This window comes from Mytilus edulis, chromosome 1 (genome assembly GCF_963676685.1).
Source record: "Mytilus edulis chromosome 1, xbMytEdul2.2, whole genome shotgun sequence".
Taxonomy (NCBI): Eukaryota; Metazoa; Mollusca; class Bivalvia; order Mytilida; family Mytilidae; genus Mytilus; species Mytilus edulis.
The window spans coordinates 95015161-95037601 of NC_092344.1; the positions used below are offsets into that span (position 1 = coordinate 95015161).

The 22441-nt window shown below is 30.7% G+C and overlaps 1 protein-coding gene across 2 annotated transcripts in view; it reads left to right on the forward strand.

The window, feature by feature from the left end:
* The window catches only part of LOC139495677 (sodium leak channel NALCN-like), a 57810-nt gene that overhangs the window by 28602 nt on the left and 6767 nt on the right, over positions 1-22441 (forward strand). For both annotated transcript variants that reach the window (XM_071284007.1, XM_071284015.1), the window contains exons 14-31: positions 3918-3992; positions 4989-5062; positions 5618-5863; positions 6924-7028; positions 8330-8500; positions 8698-8877; positions 9312-9432; positions 10200-10331; positions 10791-10964; positions 16355-16459; positions 16900-17003; positions 17782-17902; positions 18201-18299; positions 18662-18755; positions 20703-20809; positions 21112-21192; positions 21613-21732; positions 22191-22262. In XM_071284007.1, coding sequence (XP_071140108.1) covers positions 3918-3992; positions 4989-5062; positions 5618-5863; positions 6924-7028; positions 8330-8500; positions 8698-8877; positions 9312-9432; positions 10200-10331; positions 10791-10964; positions 16355-16459; positions 16900-17003; positions 17782-17902; positions 18201-18299; positions 18662-18755; positions 20703-20809; positions 21112-21192; positions 21613-21732; positions 22191-22262 — 2181 coding nt within the window. The remainder of the gene's footprint in view (positions 1-3917; positions 3993-4988; positions 5063-5617; positions 5864-6923; positions 7029-8329; positions 8501-8697; positions 8878-9311; positions 9433-10199; positions 10332-10790; positions 10965-16354; positions 16460-16899; positions 17004-17781; positions 17903-18200; positions 18300-18661; positions 18756-20702; positions 20810-21111; positions 21193-21612; positions 21733-22190; positions 22263-22441) is intronic.

Here is a 22441-nt window from a genome sequence, read left to right on the forward strand (position 1 = left end):
GAGGAAGGTTGCAATAAGTCAAAAATATAAGTTATGTAAAAAAATAAATGAAAGTATGTATGCAATGATATATAGAAGAAATCTACTGTTTATGCAGTTCCAACAGTGAAAAAATTACCAACAAGTCATGTTTAACAACAGACATTTTTTATTCTCATATCATGGATGTTCTTCCATAATATGAGACTTCTAATTACTAGTAAAGACAATGGGGAGAACATGAAAATTGAACATAAAAGAGCAATAAAGCACAACTATGATCATCATGTTAAAATTGTTGGATGAAAGTTCCAATGCAAGGCTTTGAAATGCTTAGGTTTGAAAATTAGGGAAGTACTCGTATTAAGTTACAGTTACTAAAGCTGATAGATTGTTTTTAAAGCATAAAGAAGGTAATGTTATTAAAAAATAAAAAAGTTAATTTAAAATCATATATTGATAATATTTGTTCTTAATTTAGTGCAAACATGGAAAGATATACGAAAAAGATATACATTTACTGAAATATAAACCTTCTGGAAAAGACAGCTGCCTAAGCAGACATTTAAACTTTATGACAAGTTCAGAAGTATTGACTGTACAGAAGTTAAATTTAGGCTCAAAAGAAGTAATGCTCAGGTTATAAACTCATTGACACCGGCTCTGGCCTTGCTAGTTTTAAAAAGTATTCATATTAAGAGCAAACCAATTGGTCTTTTCTAAATTAAAAAAAAACAAAGCTTTTAAAGTTTATTATCAGTTATTTTTTAAACTGTACAATGTATGTTTACTGTACAAGGAAAAAACCAAATAGTTACACTGAAAAAAGAAGTTCTTAAGTTTATTTGAGCTTAAAGAAAGTTAATCATAACTCCAGATTGATCAGTATATATTTGTATTTGTGGATATACAGGTGTTGTAAGACTGTTGTATTTGTATATGTTAAAAAATGAGATAAATATTGCTTCTTGTCATTATACTCCCTTCCAGATGATTCATGGTGTTCTCATCCTTTTGTTTACCAGATCTTGCATACCTTGTCCATCATGTGTTGATCTCTAGAAAATGATGTATTGCTGGACTTAATCTTGTTTCAGTTGGTATAGTTTCCGATTTCTGAATTGACAGAACTGATTTACCAAACCTTTTGATATATATATGTACCATACAAGATCTCCAATAAACCATCAAAAAGTTATAATAATTGGTTTCACATTCTTAAAAATTTCATTGGTAGATTTTTTATTTGCTCAAATTCTTGAAACAGTATAGATATGGTTGATTGTTATTTGATAAATTGTGTTTTTAAGAGTTTGAATGTCATTTCACAGAGTGATCTCTCATTGGTTTAAGTAATTAATGGTAAATATATCTCTTGATTAACACCTCCTAAATTAATCTTTTTTCTCCTATCCCATCATGGTAAATGTATCCTAGATTTAGCTAACCTGTCAGACTTAACCTTAAATGCTTTTCAAACCTCAAACTTGATGTTTCTTTCATTACAATACCTTTAATGTTTTTAACTGTTTCTACTGAAGTTTATATGTATTGTTGATGTATAATGTTTATCTCCACCTCTCCTTGTTAACACATTGTCAGTAGTTTTACACATACTATTTTTTCTTCAGATGTACAATTAATTATCTAACATTTTTGGGGTGAACATTTTAGCGGTAGAAGTGATAAAGTCAGAATTTGTTTTACAGCAATGTAATCGTATTTTTCAGTGATTAATATTATTGTGACCGCTGTCAATGTCCTTGCCTACCAAAAGCTTATAGGATTAAAAATATAGCAAACAAGATATTTGAGAAAATTAAGACATGGATATTTTTTTGAACAAAAAAATTGAAAATAGGGAGGACACATTTTTGTAGATCATTTAAATTAACAATACCATACTTAGTCTAAATAGTTATGATATCTTGAAAGGCTATTCATTTTTTTTGCTTTGGCCTTCCTGCAAGATGTTATAATTATTTGGACTATACAATACTATGGTCAATGTAACTCTCTCGTTCTGTGATCTCTGTTCACTTCTGCTCTGTCTCTTTTCTTTCTGTTAAAATGAAACCTAATTCCCAATTACAAATAGTCTATCTTCAGCCAATTAAGTATATTTTCCTTATTTTGATTAAAATTTACATGGAAATCAGTACTTTGTCTTCTTTAAGAGATTCTGTTACTATAACAGTCCACAATACACTGTAAACCCCTACTTGTAAGTCCACAATACACTGTAAACCCCTACTTGTAAGTCCACAATACCCTGTAAACCCCTACTTGTAAGTCCACAATACCCTGTAAATCCCTACTTGTAAGTCCACAATACCCTGTAAACCCCTACTTGTAAGTCCACAATACCCTGTAAATCCCTACTTGTAAGTCCACAATACCCTGTAAACCCCTATTTGTAAGTCCACAATACCCTGTAAACCCCTACTTGTAAGTCCACAATACCCTGTAAACCCCTACTTGTAAGTCCACAATATCTGTTTAACCCTATTTGTAAGTCCACAATATCTGGTTAACCCTATTTGTAAGTCCACAATATCTGGTTAACCATATTTGTAAGTCCACAATATCTGGTAAACCCTATTTGGAAGTCCACAATATCTGGTAAAACCCTATTTGTAAGTTCACAATACTTGGTAAAATCCTATTTGTAAGTCCACAAAACCTGGTAAAACCCTATTTGTAAGTCCACCATACCTGGTAAAACCCTGTTTGTAAGTCCACCATACCTGGTAAAACCCTATTTGAAAGTCCACCATACCTGGTAAAACCCTATTTATAAGTCCATACCTGGTAAAACACCATTTGTAAGTCCACAATACCTTGTAAACCCTATTTATAAATCTACCATCACTAGTAAAACCCTATTTGTAAGTCCACAATATCTGTTAAAGCCCTATTTATAAGTCCACAATACCTAGTAAAACTCTATTTGTAAGTCCACAATATCTGATAAAACCCTGTTTGTAAGTCCACAATACCTGGAAAAACCCTATATGTAAGTCCACAATACCTGGTAAAACCCTATTTATAAGTTCACAATACCTGGTAAAACCCTATTTGTAAGTCCACAATACCTGGAAAACCCTATTTGTAAGTCCACAATACCTGGTAAAACCCTATTTGTAAAGATATCTTTTAAAATACACAACCAACTTTTATCATTTCAGTTAATAACACTTGAGGGTCAACACATTTTAAAAAATTTCTGTGAATGTATCTTAGCTTTTATTTCAGAATAGCACTTTACCAAGTCAGGAATATGACTCTGAGTTTAGTATTTTTGTGATTTTTCTCTTCACTGAATCAAAAATGTTTACTTTATAAAATAATATGCTGATGATTTCCTATAAATATAAAGGCAACCAGTGTTAGATATGTCAATGAACAACTAGGTTTAGCCTTTGCCTACATACATTGACTCTCATGATACAGATCTCTTGTATGGTATGTAATAAGAGAATTAAAAGATGTTAGATAATAATGACATGGCATGTGATTATGATAATTTTAATATATGCATAGGTGCATGGAGAAATGTATGGTTTGGTTTTGAAAGATGTAATGAAACATTTCAGGTTTCTGTAATTATGATGCCATGTTTTGATTAATTTTTTTTAAACCTTTCTCATGCAAGATGATGTAATTTTATGATCATTTTTTCACAAAATTTTAATTGTAAGTAGCTTTTTATGTCAATTTTACATAAAGATCAGTAGGGTCTGGTTTAAATGTGATTTGATTATTTGAAATCATTTAATTCATGGCTAACATTTTTCTTATTTTTTTTTCTCCAATTTATGAATTTTACTGGAATTCTTATTGGCTAATTATTGAAAGATTCCAAATGAGAATAATTTAGCTATAATACAGATGGACTTGTTTTAGTCAAAATTTATGTAAATGTGTATTTACTGCAGATTGTAATAAGTTCATTTGTTGCTGTGATTCTGGATAATCTTGAGTTAGAAGAAGACCTGAAAAAACTGAAGCAGGTATGTTAAATTTTGCTTGGTTGAATAAAGTGAAAATCAACTTCAGGTATGGGGTAAATCAAGGATTCAAAAAGAGGCTACCTGATTTGTATCATCCTTACCTTCTTTCCTCCTAAAGTTTTCAACTCTGTGCATTCAAAGCGTTGACAATGTTAAATTTACTTAGTATAGTAGGTAGAATAATGGAGAATTTTGAAGATTTTCTAGAAGTTAACCTAAATTTTAGTTTAAGGAGGCTTCTGGGTATAAATCAATTTTTTTTTCTAATATAGGATTTCGCTATATTTTTTTGTAAATGAACTTTATCATATATTTAAAAGAAAAATGAAATAAAAAGATGGGGTCACCGTTCATTTAAGCTCACAATCTGCCTCTGGAAGAAGCATACATTTTTGTTAATGTCCTTTTTTTCTGTTGAACTAATAATAGAAATAGATGTAATATCGAAATAAAAAAATAACCTAATTACAGAAATCGCTTAAATTTTACAATAATTTAGTTTATGTACAGCTTATTTGAAACAATAATAAAAAATATAGGTCACCGATGAGTTAAAAAAGATATTTCAAATTTAATGCCAAAAAATGGCATTTTTGCATCAAAGGGAGATAATTTGGAGCTTTTTCAATGATATTAACATTTTAAAAGTCATCTAGGGCCAAATTAAATCAATTTTTTGGGTTGATTTTTGTACCATATCATAAAGTAATAACTAATAGTGTAATAAATAAAACTTGTAAAGAAAAAATAAAGGTTTATTTTTTTGCTGAAATTTTTGTACCCAGGAGCCACCTTAAAACCCTTAAATCTGTCCTGAATGTTTGTATATACATTGAAGAAGTGCCTTTTACTTTGTGTAAATGTTAAAAAAAAATGTTGCTGATTTTCTAAATGTTTAATTTCAAATTTAAGCTGTATTCTTGATTGATGGTATCCATTTTTTGTGTAAAAATTGTATTCATGATATATCTTATTAATAAAGCATTATGTTTAAAGGTTAAAGCAAGGGAACAGAGTGCAGAAACACAAGAGAAGTTACCATTAAGGCTGAGAATATTCACAAAGTTTCCGTAAGTTATTTACCCTATAGTAATTCCTTTGTGACAAAATGTTTAAATTCATCTCTTGAAACTGATCAACTTGAAGTTTAAGACAATTGTAAGTGAAAAATTGATGATATAAACAAGTGCAAAGGAATTAAAATATTCTTACGATACATTAAAAAGGTTGACTATCTGTTTTATTTGAGCTTCAGAAAAATCCATATTGAAATAAACACTGTCACTTTGACATTTTATAAGTAATTAGTTCTGAACAACACAAATTTTGACTGCATTGGAATTGAATAAGACTTACAGAATTGCTACTATGCATGACATTATTAAATGTTGTGGCTGTTAATATTATTTTAAGATACTGTTCTGTGGTAGTTAACTTAGAGAAAACAGAGAAATCACTTATTTTTAAGATCAAAGCACAAACTAATTTTGTTGTAACACTTTTATATATAAAGTAGAAATAATTCTGGGAACTAATAGATATAAAAAGTATTTGACCCTTATGTCAAATGTCAAATATAATATTTAATATTGATAACTGTTTATTTAACATTACAATTGTTCCAGGAATCATCCTCAGATGGTTTACCTATACAAGATTCCATCCGAGTTTGATATTTCTGATGTCAGAGAAAGTTTTATGAGACAACACATAGAACCAGAAGTAAGACTGGCACTAGATATTCAGGAACATGACCATGATGTCATACCTTACGTCAAAAAATCTCCTGTCAGACTGGTAAAACATGGAAGTCACTCGGTGAAAAGTGGAGGGCTATTAGAAAAGAGGAGTGGCATAACATCTATTGTTAGGTTTGTAAATAGATAAGGTTTACTGATATACTGATTCAATTATACATTAAAGGATATTATTAGTTACATAGTGTGCTAGTGACCTAATACAGTATATATGGGTTCGCTCGAATCCCCATATATACTGTATTAGGTCACTAGCACACTATGTAAGGAATTTATCTTACCGACTATCTTAACGTGTGAAATTTAGACTAGTGACCTATCAAAATGAGCAAGTCTTCAATATTTTAAACATTAAGAAGCTACTTCCATTGATCCTACAAAAACAGATACCAACAATAACAACTTGTTAGGTTTAAATGTGTTTCATGAATTTATTTCAATCTTAATCATCATTTCTTTGTTAAAACCTTTATGATTTTTTCTTAGTACCGTTTTGGTTTTATGAAGGGATGTAACACCACTACTAACCATGTATGAAATAAGCCCCGTCTCCCTACTAACCTAACATCAAATATACACGGTCTCCACGAGGGCGCTTTTTACCAATCACATTCATAGAAATGTATTGGAGGTAAGATAAATGTTTATCTTTAAATAATCTACCTTCAAAAATAGTGTATGACTAATCTCATAAGGATGTTCTAACTTTTATAATGTTCGTTCACATTGTTAGAAAATAAATAGATTTCTTTGAGAATGTATGTTGTTGTTTTGCTTTATTCAATCAAATTTTCTCTATAAACCACATAAAGGTAAAACAATTTCTGAAATGATGAGACCACATAAAACTTTAAATAGAAACATATCTACATAAATAGAATAAGTCACAGTATGGATTCAGATTAAATGGATGAATATATAATCTGACACATTGAAAGTTTTGTAAGTCTTTGCTATTTTTCACTATTTGTAAAAGAGTTATTTACACTTTTGAAAGATTTGCTACATATTTTTATATGGAAATATTTCAAACTTTTTTCTGTATATGTGACAGTCTTTTAAGTTTTGGTTTAAACAATATTATCAAACTAGGATTAATATTGAAAAGATGATTCCACCTATTCCTTTTGATTTTATTTGAAAAAAAAATGACGTTTTTGTTTCTATTACTTAGGGATTCTGCTCAACAGAAAATGCAAGTTTGTGGATCAACCCAACTGGTTGCAACTGGTTCCAAGTCTTTGTTTTCACACCAGTATCAGTTACGAATGGATAGAAGGTATAGTATTACAAATCATAAAATGATCCACCCACATTTATATTCTATCCAAGAAAAAAAGTAAAATTTTATGTTCTAACATGGTTAAAAAATTTTTAAACACTTGAAGTTTAGTTTGCTTCAATGAAAGGGAATGATCAATTATAGTTCTGTATACTTGTAACCTTAACCCATTGCATGTGGTAAAGCAGATCCAAACCCAGTGTTGATCTTGTTTTCAATGGCACTAGAACACACCCGCGAAATCGCGGGCATATACAGCTTGTAAACTGTTGTAGGATGAATTTTTGTAAAAGATTTTATGACTGGAGAATTTCATATAAGGTATCAATAGCCCTCTCCCTTTTTTCCAAAGTCTGTTATGTGTTTCCTTTCTGTTAAATTCATTTATTTATCGTGTTTCTGGTCTTATTAAATGAATGGCTATTGTCTATTTTGAATTTATTGAACCATAAAACTAATTTTTGACTCTTCACATTGAATAATCCGCGAAATGTGAAGAGTCCAAAATTAGTTTTATGGTTCAATAAAATCAAAATAAATTATTGCCATTCATTATAAATAAATTTTATCAAAAATAAGGCTCAAAGAACTTTTTATATTATTTATATTAACAATTAACAATAACAACGTACACACATGTTGGCGTATGAATACACAACGTCAGAGTGGGCGTGTCGCCATCAAAATTGACAACATTGAATATAAAACTAATAATTTTAACCAATCAGAAGACAGTAAAAACACCAAATTTATTTATACCACAATTATTCTTCCCCTTTGCTACAATGCATTTTTTGGTAAAAGTCAAATTAAATTAAAAATTTGCACCGCTATCAAACATAAAATATTGTGGTTCTTGCGATCTAAAAACCATGATATGGAGAACGCTCTGGTTGGCTTATTTATTTTTCACTTTTGTAATCTATCATACGATTGGTTGTTCTTGTGCATGTTTAAAACCGGAAGTCTTATCTATGACTAAAAGTCAGTCTGAAAACGGAAACAATATCCGGACACCTATTTTGTCGTTTTTCTCCCAAAATAACTCACTCTGAATAATCATAAGAATGGATGAGAAATGTGACTATGCATGTTACCTAAAGAACACAGGCATGATGGTTAATGCATTGTGGAAGGAAGAGAAGCGACACACAAAATGAGGTCTTCTCGTTTAATAGTATAGATTTGCTTTAATGATTTGTACTTCATCAACCTTTTTACAACCTGTTCAAATAAGCTTTTAACTTTCTATGTAATACATACTGTACAAGACACTTGAAGAAACTGATTTATTACAGGAGTATGAGAGGTTCAAGACCTGGAAGTCTAAAAACAAAATCTGGAAATGCAATCAAAGAAAATGGTGACATTCAACAACTTGGTATGACAACTGTGGGTAACCGCTTCAGGAATGATGAATTTGATATAAAAGTTTGGCAACAAAAGAAACAACAAGCAGAAATTAAAAGGTAGATACTGTTCAGAAATGAGATAATATGATTAGATTAAACCATTGGAATGATTTAATGATAGTATACATTTGATTATTTTAGGCCAAGTAGACCCAAAAATATACCTTCACTATTTTCCTGAAATTTATTTATTCCCTAGGTTTAATTATTCAGAAATTTTCTTTTTCATAATACTTAATCATTTATTTTTACAGAAACCAACAGGAAGAAGACTTGAGAGAAAATCATCCATTTTTTGATACACCTCTGTTTGCTGTAGGAAGAGAGTCGAAGTTTAGAAAGTTTTGTAAGGCTGTAGTAAATGCAAAGTATAATTACATGGACAAGGAACCTGGGTCAGGCAAAGACCTGGCTAGAAAATACAGAAGTTTAGAGTAAGAAATATAAATATTCATAATATATAAACAAAACCAGAAGAACTTTATATGCAGAATGAATTTTATTCATGATAGTCTAATGTGTATTGAAAGTTCATTCTTCAATATATTTTGGTTACAGCATCTCCTAGTCCACAAAGAATCCTTCAAATGAATATTTTTAACAGTTATTTGCCTTTTTCTTCAAAGATATTCACATTTGAAAGACTTAACTAACTTAAACAAACTTGACATGAATGATCAAAAGCATGTTTAAATTTTAGTTTGTGAATTATATTAATGTATATTAACCAACATGTGGCTGCCTTGACTTAAACTATAGGTGAAATACATATGAACCTAGTATCAAGATAACTGTAGTAGATACATACAGGGTGAAATCTGATGGTCCTCTAGTTACAAAGATTTTACAGAGATAATTTTTATTGTAGGAAATTATTAGGCTTGGTGACTTATCTTGATTGGGTGATGATTTTTGTGACAATCATGTCCTGTATTTCTATGTTGTTTGAAACACCACATAGTAGAGTGATGGATAATGCCAATTTACAGGTATGTAAACTTTATATGTACATTTATATAGAAAAGGAAAGAAAATTTCAAATCAGGTTACATTAAATATTACAAACATAAGCTCTGTAGAGTTTTTTGCCGACATATCAGATAAAGGAGCTTTTAACAGGCACTGAAGACTTGCAAGTTGTATACACATTCCCTTGAAACACATACTCTCATTTTTGCCGAACCTGAGAACAATTTGATAATGTGATGATTTTTGTGTATCAAAATTATTTGATGATGACAGCAGGTGTTCATTTATTTTTTAAAGGAGTCTTAATGAGATCAATAACACTAAAAAAAATCGGTAAAATGGAAAAGAAGCAGAGGCATTAAGACCCAGTTTTAGTCCAAGGAAATAATGTTTTTGTAAACCATTAAAATATAGTTCATAATGTCAGGAAATGCATAAAATCAAGATATACAAAAAATGTATAAATGAATTGCATATGTTAAGATTTCTGATGTAATAACATCATAATTATGTCATAATATGCATCTATTTCAAGAGAAAACAAAGAAAACTGCAGAATTTATGCAGTATTCCATTGTTATTTTCATTTTGAAACATAGTGAGCAGTAAAAAAACAACAAAATAATTTAAGAGAAGCTTTATTATAACTATTGATATATTCTCACTATATCTAAAGTTCTTTTTTGGATGCTCACATATTTTTCCAATCTAACATATACTATAAAGTTGATTTATGGCAAGAAAAATAAAGAAATTTTACAAAACATACCAAGTGTTCTTATTTCAGGTTGCAGAATATTTGTTTGTAATTTTCATGAGTATTGAAATGGGACTGAAAGTGATGGCTCATGGACTATTTTTTACACCTAAAGCAATGCTAAAAGATTTCAGTGGAATTTTAGATTTATTCATATACTTTGTAAGTACAGTTTGTTTTGTTGTAGAGAAAAATTATTATGAAATATCTCTGTTTGAAAGGAAAACAGATAACTGAAACAATGAAAGGAGAGGTACATTTGAGGGTGTATTTGGCAATGTAAATTTATAGCAAATAAAACATTGTATAGTTGGTTTTTTTTATTGCAAATTATGTTTTTTAATCTTTAGAAAGAAAGGCATTAAAAATATGAGAAATACAAAATTTAAAAAAAAAATTGCAAAATAGTTTTATTTTAAGAACACTTTAGCTAAATGACAATAAAATGCACCAGTTGCCCCCCCCCCCCCCCAAAAAAAACAACTTTTTCCCAGTAAATAAGTCAAAACAAAATGCACATACTATTTGGCTATCATTTTGGACAACAATTTTACTTTATATTGTTAACATTTGTATACTTTTAAAATATTCCAAAGGTCATATATATGAACTGTTTTGTAGGTCAGTTTGATATTTTTATGTTGGATGCCAAAGAATGTACCAGTACAAATAGACGGGGCGGCCAGATTGTTTATGATACTGAGATGTGCTAGACCTCTAAGGATTTTTGCCTTGGTTCCTCACATGCGTCAAGTAGTATTTGAACTTGTTAGAGGATTCAAAGAAATTTTGCTGGTAAGAATAGCTAGAAAAAATTACATGCTTCTGTAACATGTGTTTAGTAGATATAGGAAGATGTGATAATAGTGCCAATGGGAAAACTCTCCACCCAAGTCACAATTTAGACATGCATATAACTTTTTCACTTTTTTTCTGTATAAAAAGCTGCTATTTCATCAAAGTTTTATACATGTGATTCTTCCGGCGGGAGTCAAAAACTAAACTCCTGCTTTTCAGACCATCTTCCGTCCCTCCCATTAAAATTTGAAATCTTCCGCTTTTGAAAATGTTAACCTCGTAAAATTTTCAATACATATAAGGTCATAAAATAGGTAAAATCAGCCTGAGGCGTTTAGGATTAAAATGTTTATACAGCAATAAATTAAAGATAATAGACAATTACCTGGTGACAACTAGCTAGTTTAAGACACAAGCCTGGTTGATTAAAAGTGAAATACTGACAAAGGATTAAATTGACTAATTGTACAAGTTGTATAAACAACAATGTATTTCACTATTTGATGCTGTTGAAGATGTGGAACATTTACTGAACCTCAAAGACAAATGAAATCAACTCAGATATAAAATTTATGGCTAGTTTTCCATCCAAGCCAATGGAATACCTATATAAGTATAGATTCAAGATTCAAGATTCAATATTTTATTAAAGTCTCACTACTTGCAATACATAAATATACAGTACATACAGAGTATATACACACTATAAAACACTAAATACACAAATATAAATTACAAGTACCATTCTATTAAAAATTATGAGAGACTATAAAACAATTTCTATATAAATACATACGATTATTAAAATAATTTCATTTTAAGAATATAAAAAGGTATTTCTTCTACTTAAAATATCAAAGCAGGTTTTGGCAACCATATCATAACAATTAATGTTTTTAAATAAATAAACAAATTTATCATCATCAGACAAATCATTAAAATCTACATTATATTTCATAGCTTCGCTATATAAACAAAAGCGCAAATCTGCATATAAAGGACATGATAGTATTACATGTTTTTCGTCTTCTATGTTATCATTACACATAAAACACACTCTTTCGTCTACATTTTTATTTTCATACCGCCCTGTTTCAATTCTCAACGGAGCTACTCCGCATCTAAATTTAGCAAAAGCACTTCTATATCTATAAGATATTTTTTTAGATAAATATAATTCACTTCCATAACTGTCTTTAAACAATTTATAAGTCCGCAATTTTTTACCAACATCTTGTGTAAATATTCTATTTTGCCAGTTTTCTATATACTTATCAAGTAAAAATTCTTCTATCTGCATAATATTTTGTTTACACAGTACATTATTTAAATCAGTATACAAATCTAAATTACATTCTTTAAACTTAGACATAATCCTAAAACACCAATTTCTTCTCTTATTAAGAGCATTTCTATAACACCATTTAAATATTCTATAATTTAATCTATCTGTGCACATTATGTTACACCTAGCCCAGTGTCAAAAAACACAAGTCCACTGCTTAACACTTGGAGGTCTCCAGCCCATATCCCCTTGAATTGCATCGTTTGGGGTATATTTACCCACACCCATAAAAGACCTGATAGCTCTGTTCTGGACAGCATTTATACATGAAAAATCTCTGGTGCCCCAAATGGCTGCACCATAACTTATTACTGGCCAGACCAGGCTATCAAATAATTTAGTAAATGTACTGTACTGGAAACCTCCATGGGCCTTACTCTTTACAATAATCAAACTTAATGCCCTGTTCGCTGATTTGGCTACAGCTTTAGCCATTACATCATAATTTAAAAAATTCAGTTAATAGTAAACCCAGATATTTTTAGCTTTGTACAATACATATCTGCTTATCATTGAATAAAAACAATGTTGTTGTCTGCTGTACAGAAGGATTTCTAAAATGTACAATTTTAGTTTTCTCGTGATTAACATTTAATAACTTATTTTTACACCATATATTTAAAACATCTAAGAGTATAGTTGTCTTGGACTATTCTTAAATTTAGAATTTGACAAAATGCAAACCGTATTTTATCAGCAAATCCCAGCAGCAAATAAAAGCAAAATTCAACTTTGTCTGGAGATTTGATTTCAAATGGTGCAGATCCAGTACCAAGGGTCAAGACCATGCTTACTACACATCCAAAGCTGACTATGGTGGCACTAACGGCTTGACCAAACTTATGGAGACAGCTACTAACCAGCAAGCCTACAACTCTATTAATTTAACACCTTCTGTTACAAACATGTTCAGTATTGGTACCAAAGTTGACAATGTAGCTAATCAGAGATACTTTTTGCCAACTATCTATGATGGCTGATGACTTTTTCTTGAATTATACATAATGAATAAATAATTGAAAACCCCTTATCTTCTATTTTTATCAAATAAAAATGGATATGCAGGTGTTTAAAGGTATGGAATTATTGTTCTTTTAACCAAACTAGAGGCTCTAAAGAGCCTGTGTCGCTCACCTTGGTCTATGTGAATATTAAACAATGGACACCGAACGATTCATGACAAAATTGTGTTTTGGTGATGGTGATGTGTTTGTAGATCTTACTTTACTAAACATTCTTGCTGCTTACAATTATCTCTATCTATAACAGTACTTTCTGTGGAAAATGTTATTGAAAATCTTCAAATTTTAAGAAAATTGTTAAAAATTGACTATGAAGGGCAATAACTCCTTAGGGGGTCAATTGACTATTTTGGTCATAGTGACTTATTTTTAGTTCTTACTTTGCTGTACATTATTGCTGTTTACAGTTTATCTCTATCTATAATAATATCCAAGATAATAACAAAAAAACAGCAAAATTTCCTCAAAATTACCAATTCAGGGGCAGCAACCTAACAACCGATTATCCAATTCATCTGAAAATTCCAGGGCAGATAGATCGTGACCTGATCAATAATTTTCTTCCTGTCAGATTTGCTCTTAATGCTTTGGTTTGTGAGTTATAAGCCAAAAACTGCATTTTACCCCCATGTTCTATTTTTAGCCATGGCGGCCATCTTGGTTTGTTGGCCGAGTTACCGGACACATTTTTAGCTCACCTGACCTGAAAGGTCAAGTGAGCTTTTCTCATCACTTGGCGTCCGTCGTCCAGCGTCCTGCATCCGGCGTCCGGCGTCCTGTGTCCGGCGTCCTGCGTCCGTCGTCCGTAAACTTTTACAAAAATTTTCTCCTCTGAAACTACTGGGCCAAATTTAACCAAACTTGGCCACAATCATCCTTGGGGTATCTAGTTTAAAAAATGTGTCCGATGACCTGGCCATCCAATCAAGATGGCCACCATGGCTAAAAATAGAACACAGGGGTAAAATGTATATTTTGGCTTATATCTTTGAAACCAAAGCGTTTAAAGCAAATCTGACATGGGTAAGATTGTTGATCAGGTCAAGATCTATCTGCCCTGTAATTTTCAGATGAATCGGACCTTCTGTTGTTGGGTTGCTGCCCCTGAAATGGTAATTTTAAGGCAATTTTGCTGTTTTTGGTTATTATCTTGAATATTATTATAGATAGAGATAAACTGTAAACAGCAATAATGTTCAGCAAAGTAAGATCTACAAATAAGTCAACATTACCAAAATGGTCAGTTGACCACTTTAGGAGTTATTGCCCTTTATAGTCAATTTTTAACCATTTTTCATATATCTTAGTAATCTTTTAGAAAAATCTTCTCCTCTGAAACTACTGGGCCAAATTTAACCAAACTTAGCCATAATCATCATTGGGGTATCTAGTTAAAACTAGAGGCTCTCAAGAGCCTGTGTCGCTCACCTGTTACTGTATTTACTGATGTCGGCTATCTTCGGTGGTAGGCGGGTTATTAGACACTTTTTTTAAATAGATACCCTAGTAATGATTGGTTAAATTTGGCCCATAGTTATAGAAAAGAAGATTTTTGTATAAGTTACAAAAATGATGAAAAGTTGTTCAATATTGACTATAAAGGACAATAACTCCTTAAGGGGTCCTCTAATAATTTTGATCATGTGACTTATTTGTAGATCTTACTTTGCTGAACATTATTGCTGTTTACAGTTTATCTCTATCTATAATAGTATTCAAGTTAATAACAAAAAACTGCAAAATTTCCTTAAAATTACCAATTTTAAGGCAGCAACCCAACAACGGGTTGTCAGATTCATCTGAAATTTAGAGAGGGAATAGATCTTATTCTGATGGACATTTAAATCTTGAAAGATCTGCCCTAAATGTCTTAGTTTCAAATATATAAAGCAAAAACTGCATTTTACCACTATGTTCTAATTTTAGCCATGTCAGCCATTTTGTTTGGTAGGCAGGGTCATCGGACATATTTTTTAAACTATATACCACAATAATAATTGTGGCCAAGTTTGGTTAAATTTGGCCCAGTAGTTTCAGAGAAGAAGATTTTTGTACAAGTTACAAAAAATGATGAGAAGTTGTTAAAAATTGACTATAAAGGGCAATAACTCCTTAAAGGGTTGACTGACAATTTTGGTCATGTTGTCTTATTTGTAGGTCTTACTTTGCTGAACATTATTGCTGTTTACAGTTTATCTCTATCTATAATAGTATTCAAGATAATAACCAAAAACTGCAAAATTTCCTTAAAATAACCAATTCAGGGGCAGCAACCCAACAACAGGTTGTCCGATTCGTCTGAAAATTTAAGGGCAGATAGATCTTGACCTGATGAACAATACTACCCCATGTCAGATTTGCTCTAAATGCTTTGGTTTTTGAGTTATAAGCCAAAAACTGCATTTTACCCCTATGTTCTATAGTTAGCCATGGCGGCCATCTTGGTTGGTTGGCCGGGTCACCGGACACATTTTTTAAACTAGATACCCCAATGATGATTTGGCCCAGTAGTTTCAGAGGAGAAGATTTTTGTAAAAGTTAACGCAGGACGACGACGCCGGACGCCGGACGCCAAGTGATGAGAAAAGCTCACTTGGCCTTTCGACCAGGTGAGCTAAAAAAGGAAGATATGCAGTTTAAACACACAAAAAAAACATTGTGTACGTCGATAAAAAGGTTGATCATAAATCTCCAGTTATGAGACCCAAACTCCAGCTGAAAATATCCAAATCTCTAGTTGTGGCTTGACAACTCTGTCACATGTCTGAAGTTTATAGAAATAAAAATGTGCCCTTGTATCTAAAGATGTGTTTTGTAATTTTAAGATTAGACACAAGTATTATCATAATTTAAAGAAGAAGATTTTCCAAAATAAAATTCAGGAGATCTGGTATGATTGTAATTGAGGTAACTGAATCAAGCGAGATATATATTTGCAGAATATCTTGTTGTCTACAAAATACATTGTAAAATTTCTTTCTGGTATCTGTATTGCTGATTGTATTGATGTTTCTTTCCAGGTATCTGTATTGCTGATTGTATTGATGTTTGTGTTTGCAACATTTGGAGTACATTTGTTAGGAGGAAAACTAGCAAGATGCAATGACCCAGACATTAAAAGACAGGTTAGTTTCTTCACCAGCATTGTTAAGTTTTCCTTGATTTCTTTTCATGAATATAGTGACACAATATTCATTGTGGAGCTGAATAATTTTTGTTGTACTGGTCTCAGCAAGAAAACTGATTTGATCACTGATATGTCATCCAGGTCAACCCTGAAAAATGAAGAATCCAATTTTATTTTGTAGAGGAAAATCCTCTCTGACAATGTGAAGTCATTAGTAAACTACAGACTGTCTTGATAATCCTTTGAATACATCAATTTGCTTAGGTGGTTAACAGATATTGCTTCCATTGCTTGACAAAAATCTCAAGGTCTAATAATCCATGTTTTTAGTTATTTGTCTTCAACAGGATATTCAAGTTATATATATACATTTTATTATTATCAGAATAAATCTAAATAAGAATTTAATCAAACTTTTATGTCTTGTTAATTATATAGGAAGACTGCCATGGCATATTTCTTCAGAAAGTATTTGTTACTAGAATGAAAGTTCCAGATGGACCAAATCATATGCAACCAGCTTTTTATGTGCCAAGAGTATGGTTAGTATTTTTTGATGTGAATTTATCCTCAAATATTTTAGTTTCTGTTTAGACTGTTTTGGGTTTTTATGCTCCAAATGATTTTTATGTGTTTTACCTTCCTTACATTTATGTATCTATTCCATAAAAATGTTTTGAATGTCTCAGATTTGATATTGACATATATGTATCCTATATATGGAATAATTTGTAGCAGGGTTGCTTCCCCTTAGTACAGGTAGAACATATAAAGCCAGTTTTAATCAACTGAGCTAGGGAATCGATTCTTTGGTTCAGTGGGTTAATGCACTAACTGTCATGGTGGTGACGATATAAATTTGTAGATTAGAAACATGCTCTCCAGTTACATCTTTAATGTCAAAATAACCCCAAAAAATATGCCTGCACAGAGAAATAAAAAAAATAATGCACAAGATAGAAAATATTCAGAATGAATCAGCACAGATCTTTAATTTGTGATTAATCTGAAAAAGATATAATTCTACTGTAAAGCTAATCCTTATTAACAAATAATTGGAAAAAAAAAGAATTTGTGATTAGATAATATACTGTAAATTCAGAAATTATTGTGTGCATTTATTATTGCGGTTTTGTCATTCTAGACTAATATGTGATTTAAATTTTTGTGATATTGAGAAAAATCCTATTAAAGTCATATACTAAATTTCAAAATGCAAGTTTAAATTATTGCGATTTTAACCCTGTCACAATTTTCGCAATGATAAAAACATCGCTATAATTTCTGAATTTATAGCAGTTTCTTTGAAAATGATTACAGGACAAATCCACACAATTTTGACTTTGACAACATTGGGAATGCTATGTTAGCATTATTTGAAGTTTTGTCCTTGGAAGGATGGCTAGAGGTCAGAGATGTTATCATTGAAAGAGTTGATGCTGTAAGTAAAATTCATTCTCAATAACAGCAAATTCTGAAAGGAAAAACAGAATGTATATATTGTTTTGTTTATTTAAATTTTCCTTGAACAGGAGACTGTTTATTTTTTTAAATTTCTAAACCTAAAAATAAATATGATTTAATGCTATATTTGATACATTAAGACTCCATCATTCATAAAATATCATGTACTTGGTATTGTTTCATTTAAGAATGAAAATAGGACCAATTTTTGATTACGGCTTATCCATTTATAACAGGAAAGATAATTCTCTTTATAAATGTCCTATATTTTTCAGGTACATGCTATCTATGTGCATTTGTTTGTATTTATTGGTTACATGATAGGATTGACATTGTTTGTTGGTGTAGTTATTGCTAACTATAGTGAAAATAAGGTAAGACTTTTATTTTAATTGAAGCATTCTATGGCAAGATTTATAGACATTTGTAAACGTAAACACCTCTTTTTCTATTAGCACATGAAGGATTTTATGAATTTCTTCGGTATTAGAAATCATAGAAATTTGCAAGCTTTGAACAGATACAGATAAATGAGTGAAATAATATTTAAACATTAAATACAAGACACGCTGAGTTCTCATAGTTATAGTTTCTAAGAGAAATTTTAAGCTAAAAATTAGATTTTAAAACTTGGTTAATGGATTTGAATAGGTATAAGATATCAATTTACAGATTTTCATTTTTCTGTAAGATAATTTCAACTTAAAAATAAGTGGTAAAATTATCTCCTTTTCAGGGAACAGCTTTACTAACTGTGGACCAGAGAAGATGGCTAGATTTAAAAGGAAGAATAAAATTGGCTCAACCATTACACATACCTCCCAGACCAGGTTTGTCATGTTATATATTTGATATGGTACATTTTGAGTAAATGATATTAGTAAAAAATCTGCTCTTTTTGTGGCTTAAAATAATAGCATTTAGACATCAGAATGTTTGTGAAAACACACTAATGTGAAGGATCTCTACATACGTCATAGATATAGGAAGATGTGGTATGAGTGCAAATGGGACAAGTCTCCATCCAAGTCACAATTTATGAAAGTAAACCATTAAAGGTCAAGGTGCGGCCTCCTCACGGAGTCTAGGCTCAATTTTTAACAGCAAGCTATAAAGGGCCCCAAAAATTACAAGTGTAAAACCATTCAAATGGGAAAAACAACGGTCTAATCTATATAAAAAACTAGAAACAAGAAACACTGACGAACCATATAAACAAACGACAACCATTGAACATGAAGATTCCTGACTTAGGACATGTGCAAACAATTGCAGCTGGAATAAAAAGTTTTAATGGTACCAAACCTTCTCCCTTTTCTGAAACAATAGTATAACATCACAAAATAGAAAGACACACTATAAAATATCGATTGGAATGACTTAACTCAATAAAACTACAGTTTTTATACGACCGCAAAAATTGAAAATTGTTTGATCGTATATTGGTATCACATTGCTTGTCGTCGTCGTCGTCGTCGTCGTACGAAGACATTTGGTTTTGGCACTATAACTTTAGTATTAGTAAATAGAAATCTATGAAATTTAAACACAAGGTTTATGACCACAAAAGGAAGGTTGGGAGTTTTGGTCCCAACAGTTTAGGAATTAGGGCCCAAATGGGGCCCAAATAAGCATTTTCTTGGTTTTCGCAGTATAACTTTAGTTTAAGTATATAGAAATCTATGAAATTTTGACACAAGGTTTATGACCACAACAGGAAGGTTGGGATTGATTTTGGGAGTTTAAGTCCCAACAGTTTATGAATTAGAGGCCATAAAAAGGCCCAAATAAGCATTATTCTTTGTTTTTCGCACAATAACTTTAGTATAAGTAAATAGAAATCAATGAAATTTAAACACAAGGTTTATGACCACAAAAGGAAGGTTGGGATTGGTTTTGGTAGTTGAGGTCCCAACAGTTAAGACATTAGGGGCCAAAAATGGGCCCAAATAAGCATTTTTCTTGGTTTTCGCACCATAACTTTAGTTTAAGTAAATAGAAATCTATGAAATTTAAACACAAGGTTTATGACTATAAAAGCAAGGTTGGTTAGGATTGATCTTGGGAGTTTTGATCCCAACAATTTAGGAATAAAGGGTCAAAAGGGTCTAAAATTAAACTTTGTTTGATTTCATCAAAAATTGAATAATTGGGGTTCTTTGATATGCCGAATCTAACTGTGTATGTAGATTCTTAATTTTTTGGTCCCGTTTTCAAATTGGTCTACATTAAGGTCCAAAGGGTCCAAAATTAAACAAAGTTTGATTTTAACAAAAATTGAATCCTTGGGGTTCTTTGATATGCTGAATCTAAACAAGTACTTAGATTTTTGATAATGGGCCCAGTTTTCAAGTTGGTCCAAATTGTGGTCCAAAATTAAACTTTGTTTGATTTAAAAAAAAATTGAATCCTTGGGGTTCTTTGATATGCTGAATCTAAACATGTACTTAAATCTTTGTTTGATTTCAACAAAAATTGTATATATGGGGTTCTTTGATATATGCTTAATCTAACCATGTATTTAGATTTTTGATGTTTGGGCCCGGTTATCAAATTGGTTCACATTGAGATCTAAAGGGTCCAAAATTGAACTTTATTTGATTTCATCAAAAATTGAATTCTTGTGGTTCTTTGATATGCTGAATCTAACCATGTATTTTGATTTTGGATATTGGACCATAATAGGTAATGTCCAATTTAAAATTAAAGTTTTTAAGTTTAAGTTCTTAGACCACATTCATTATGTGTCAGAAATTTTTACTGTTTATGTCTTGTAGATGGAAATGGCTTTAGAGCAAAAATGTATGATATCACGCAGCACCTGATGTTCAAGAGAGGAACTGTCATATGTATCCTCTTAAACTGTGGAACTTTATCTTTTCCTGTAAGTTATAATTTACGTTATCTGTATCTGTCTGTCCATATTACATTTTCTTTTCAGCAGCTTCAATCCATATATATATAGATATATATGGCATTAAAGCCTAATCAAATTATGCCATACTGTGTAGCATATTTTAAGTGTCTATGATTTCCTACTTAATATATCTTTAAAATGCCTTTTACATGTACAAAATTTTCGTCACATTTATCAACAACATTGAACAGAGCTATAATAAGTGAGTGATATTTCACAGTACATCTTGTTATTAACTTATTTCTAATATACTTTGTTTTATTTTTCAGTGGAGATGTGGTGAAAAATCAGATACAACATTGATATTAGCTAGTTTAGCTTCACTGTTTACACTCATGTTCTTTTGTGAGGTAAGAATTTTAAATCAGGAAAAATGCATAAAAGTTTATTATGGATATACATCATTAAGATGCTCACTTTGTATGTCCTTCTGCCTGTCCAGCCATTTGTCAGATACAAATGGTTTCCTGATGATAAGTTGTATAAACGGAATGTATTGAAAACTGGAAGAATGGTACCACTTTATGGGTCAAGAGTTATGTTCATACCTTCAAAACAAATACTGAAAATATGGATATAATAATTTTAGTTTGTTGTTTTTTGGTAATTTCTTATTTCAATCTGAGCTTCTAGATAAAATCTCATAAACATGGCTTTTAACTTGGTATTTGCTTTCACACCTGACATACTTTTTATTGACATGTCCAGTGGCAAATATTGCTTTGATAAGTAGAAATGATTATCATTGTTTCTCAATATTGTTTTTGTAGGTTATTATGAAGATTATAGCACTTACACCTAGAGGTTATTGGACGAGTCGTAGAAATAGATTTGACATGTTTGTCACTTTCCTTGGCGTTATTTGGATGATTTTACATTTTATAAGTACTGTAAGTATTATCTATTTATAATGCAACTAGTTGTGTTTATTTCCTAATTATAGTAACACAGCTATATTTTGTATAATGTCAATTTCATCATTGATTACTTTCTCTACAATCAGGGGTTCATTAAGGGATGAAAATCAGTTTGGTATTTGTGTTATAATTTTAAAAGCTATCAATGAATTAATTAAAGTTGCAGTATAAAAACAATATAAGGTCATTGTCATAAAAATATAAACTATTTTGTATTCAGCACAAAACTAGTTTCTCAGCCTTATACAAAAAAAGAAAAGGTTATACTTTTCTGACATTGACATAATATTGTATATTGACTGGTGTGGATCTGTTCTTTACGACTATAACATGTCATAAACATAGTTATATGCTTTGTTTGTAACCAACTAAAATTTATTTATACAACATTAGTTGTCCCTTATAAAATTTGCTCTTTTTTTAAATTACAGAACAATGAAAAAATCAACCAGTTTGGTTTCACTGTTATAGTTCTTCGATTCTTCACAATCACTGGCAAACATGTAAGTAGGCTTACTTTTTATATGTTTATTTTACATATGTTATAAAAGTACTTTTAAAACTACAAAATTCTGCTGCTCAAATATTTATTTTCATATTTGTTAAAAAAATTGTCTTGTATTATAGTGTTGGACCTCTGCTTCAAACAAAAGACTTTAAAGTTGATATTTGCTTCTTCTCT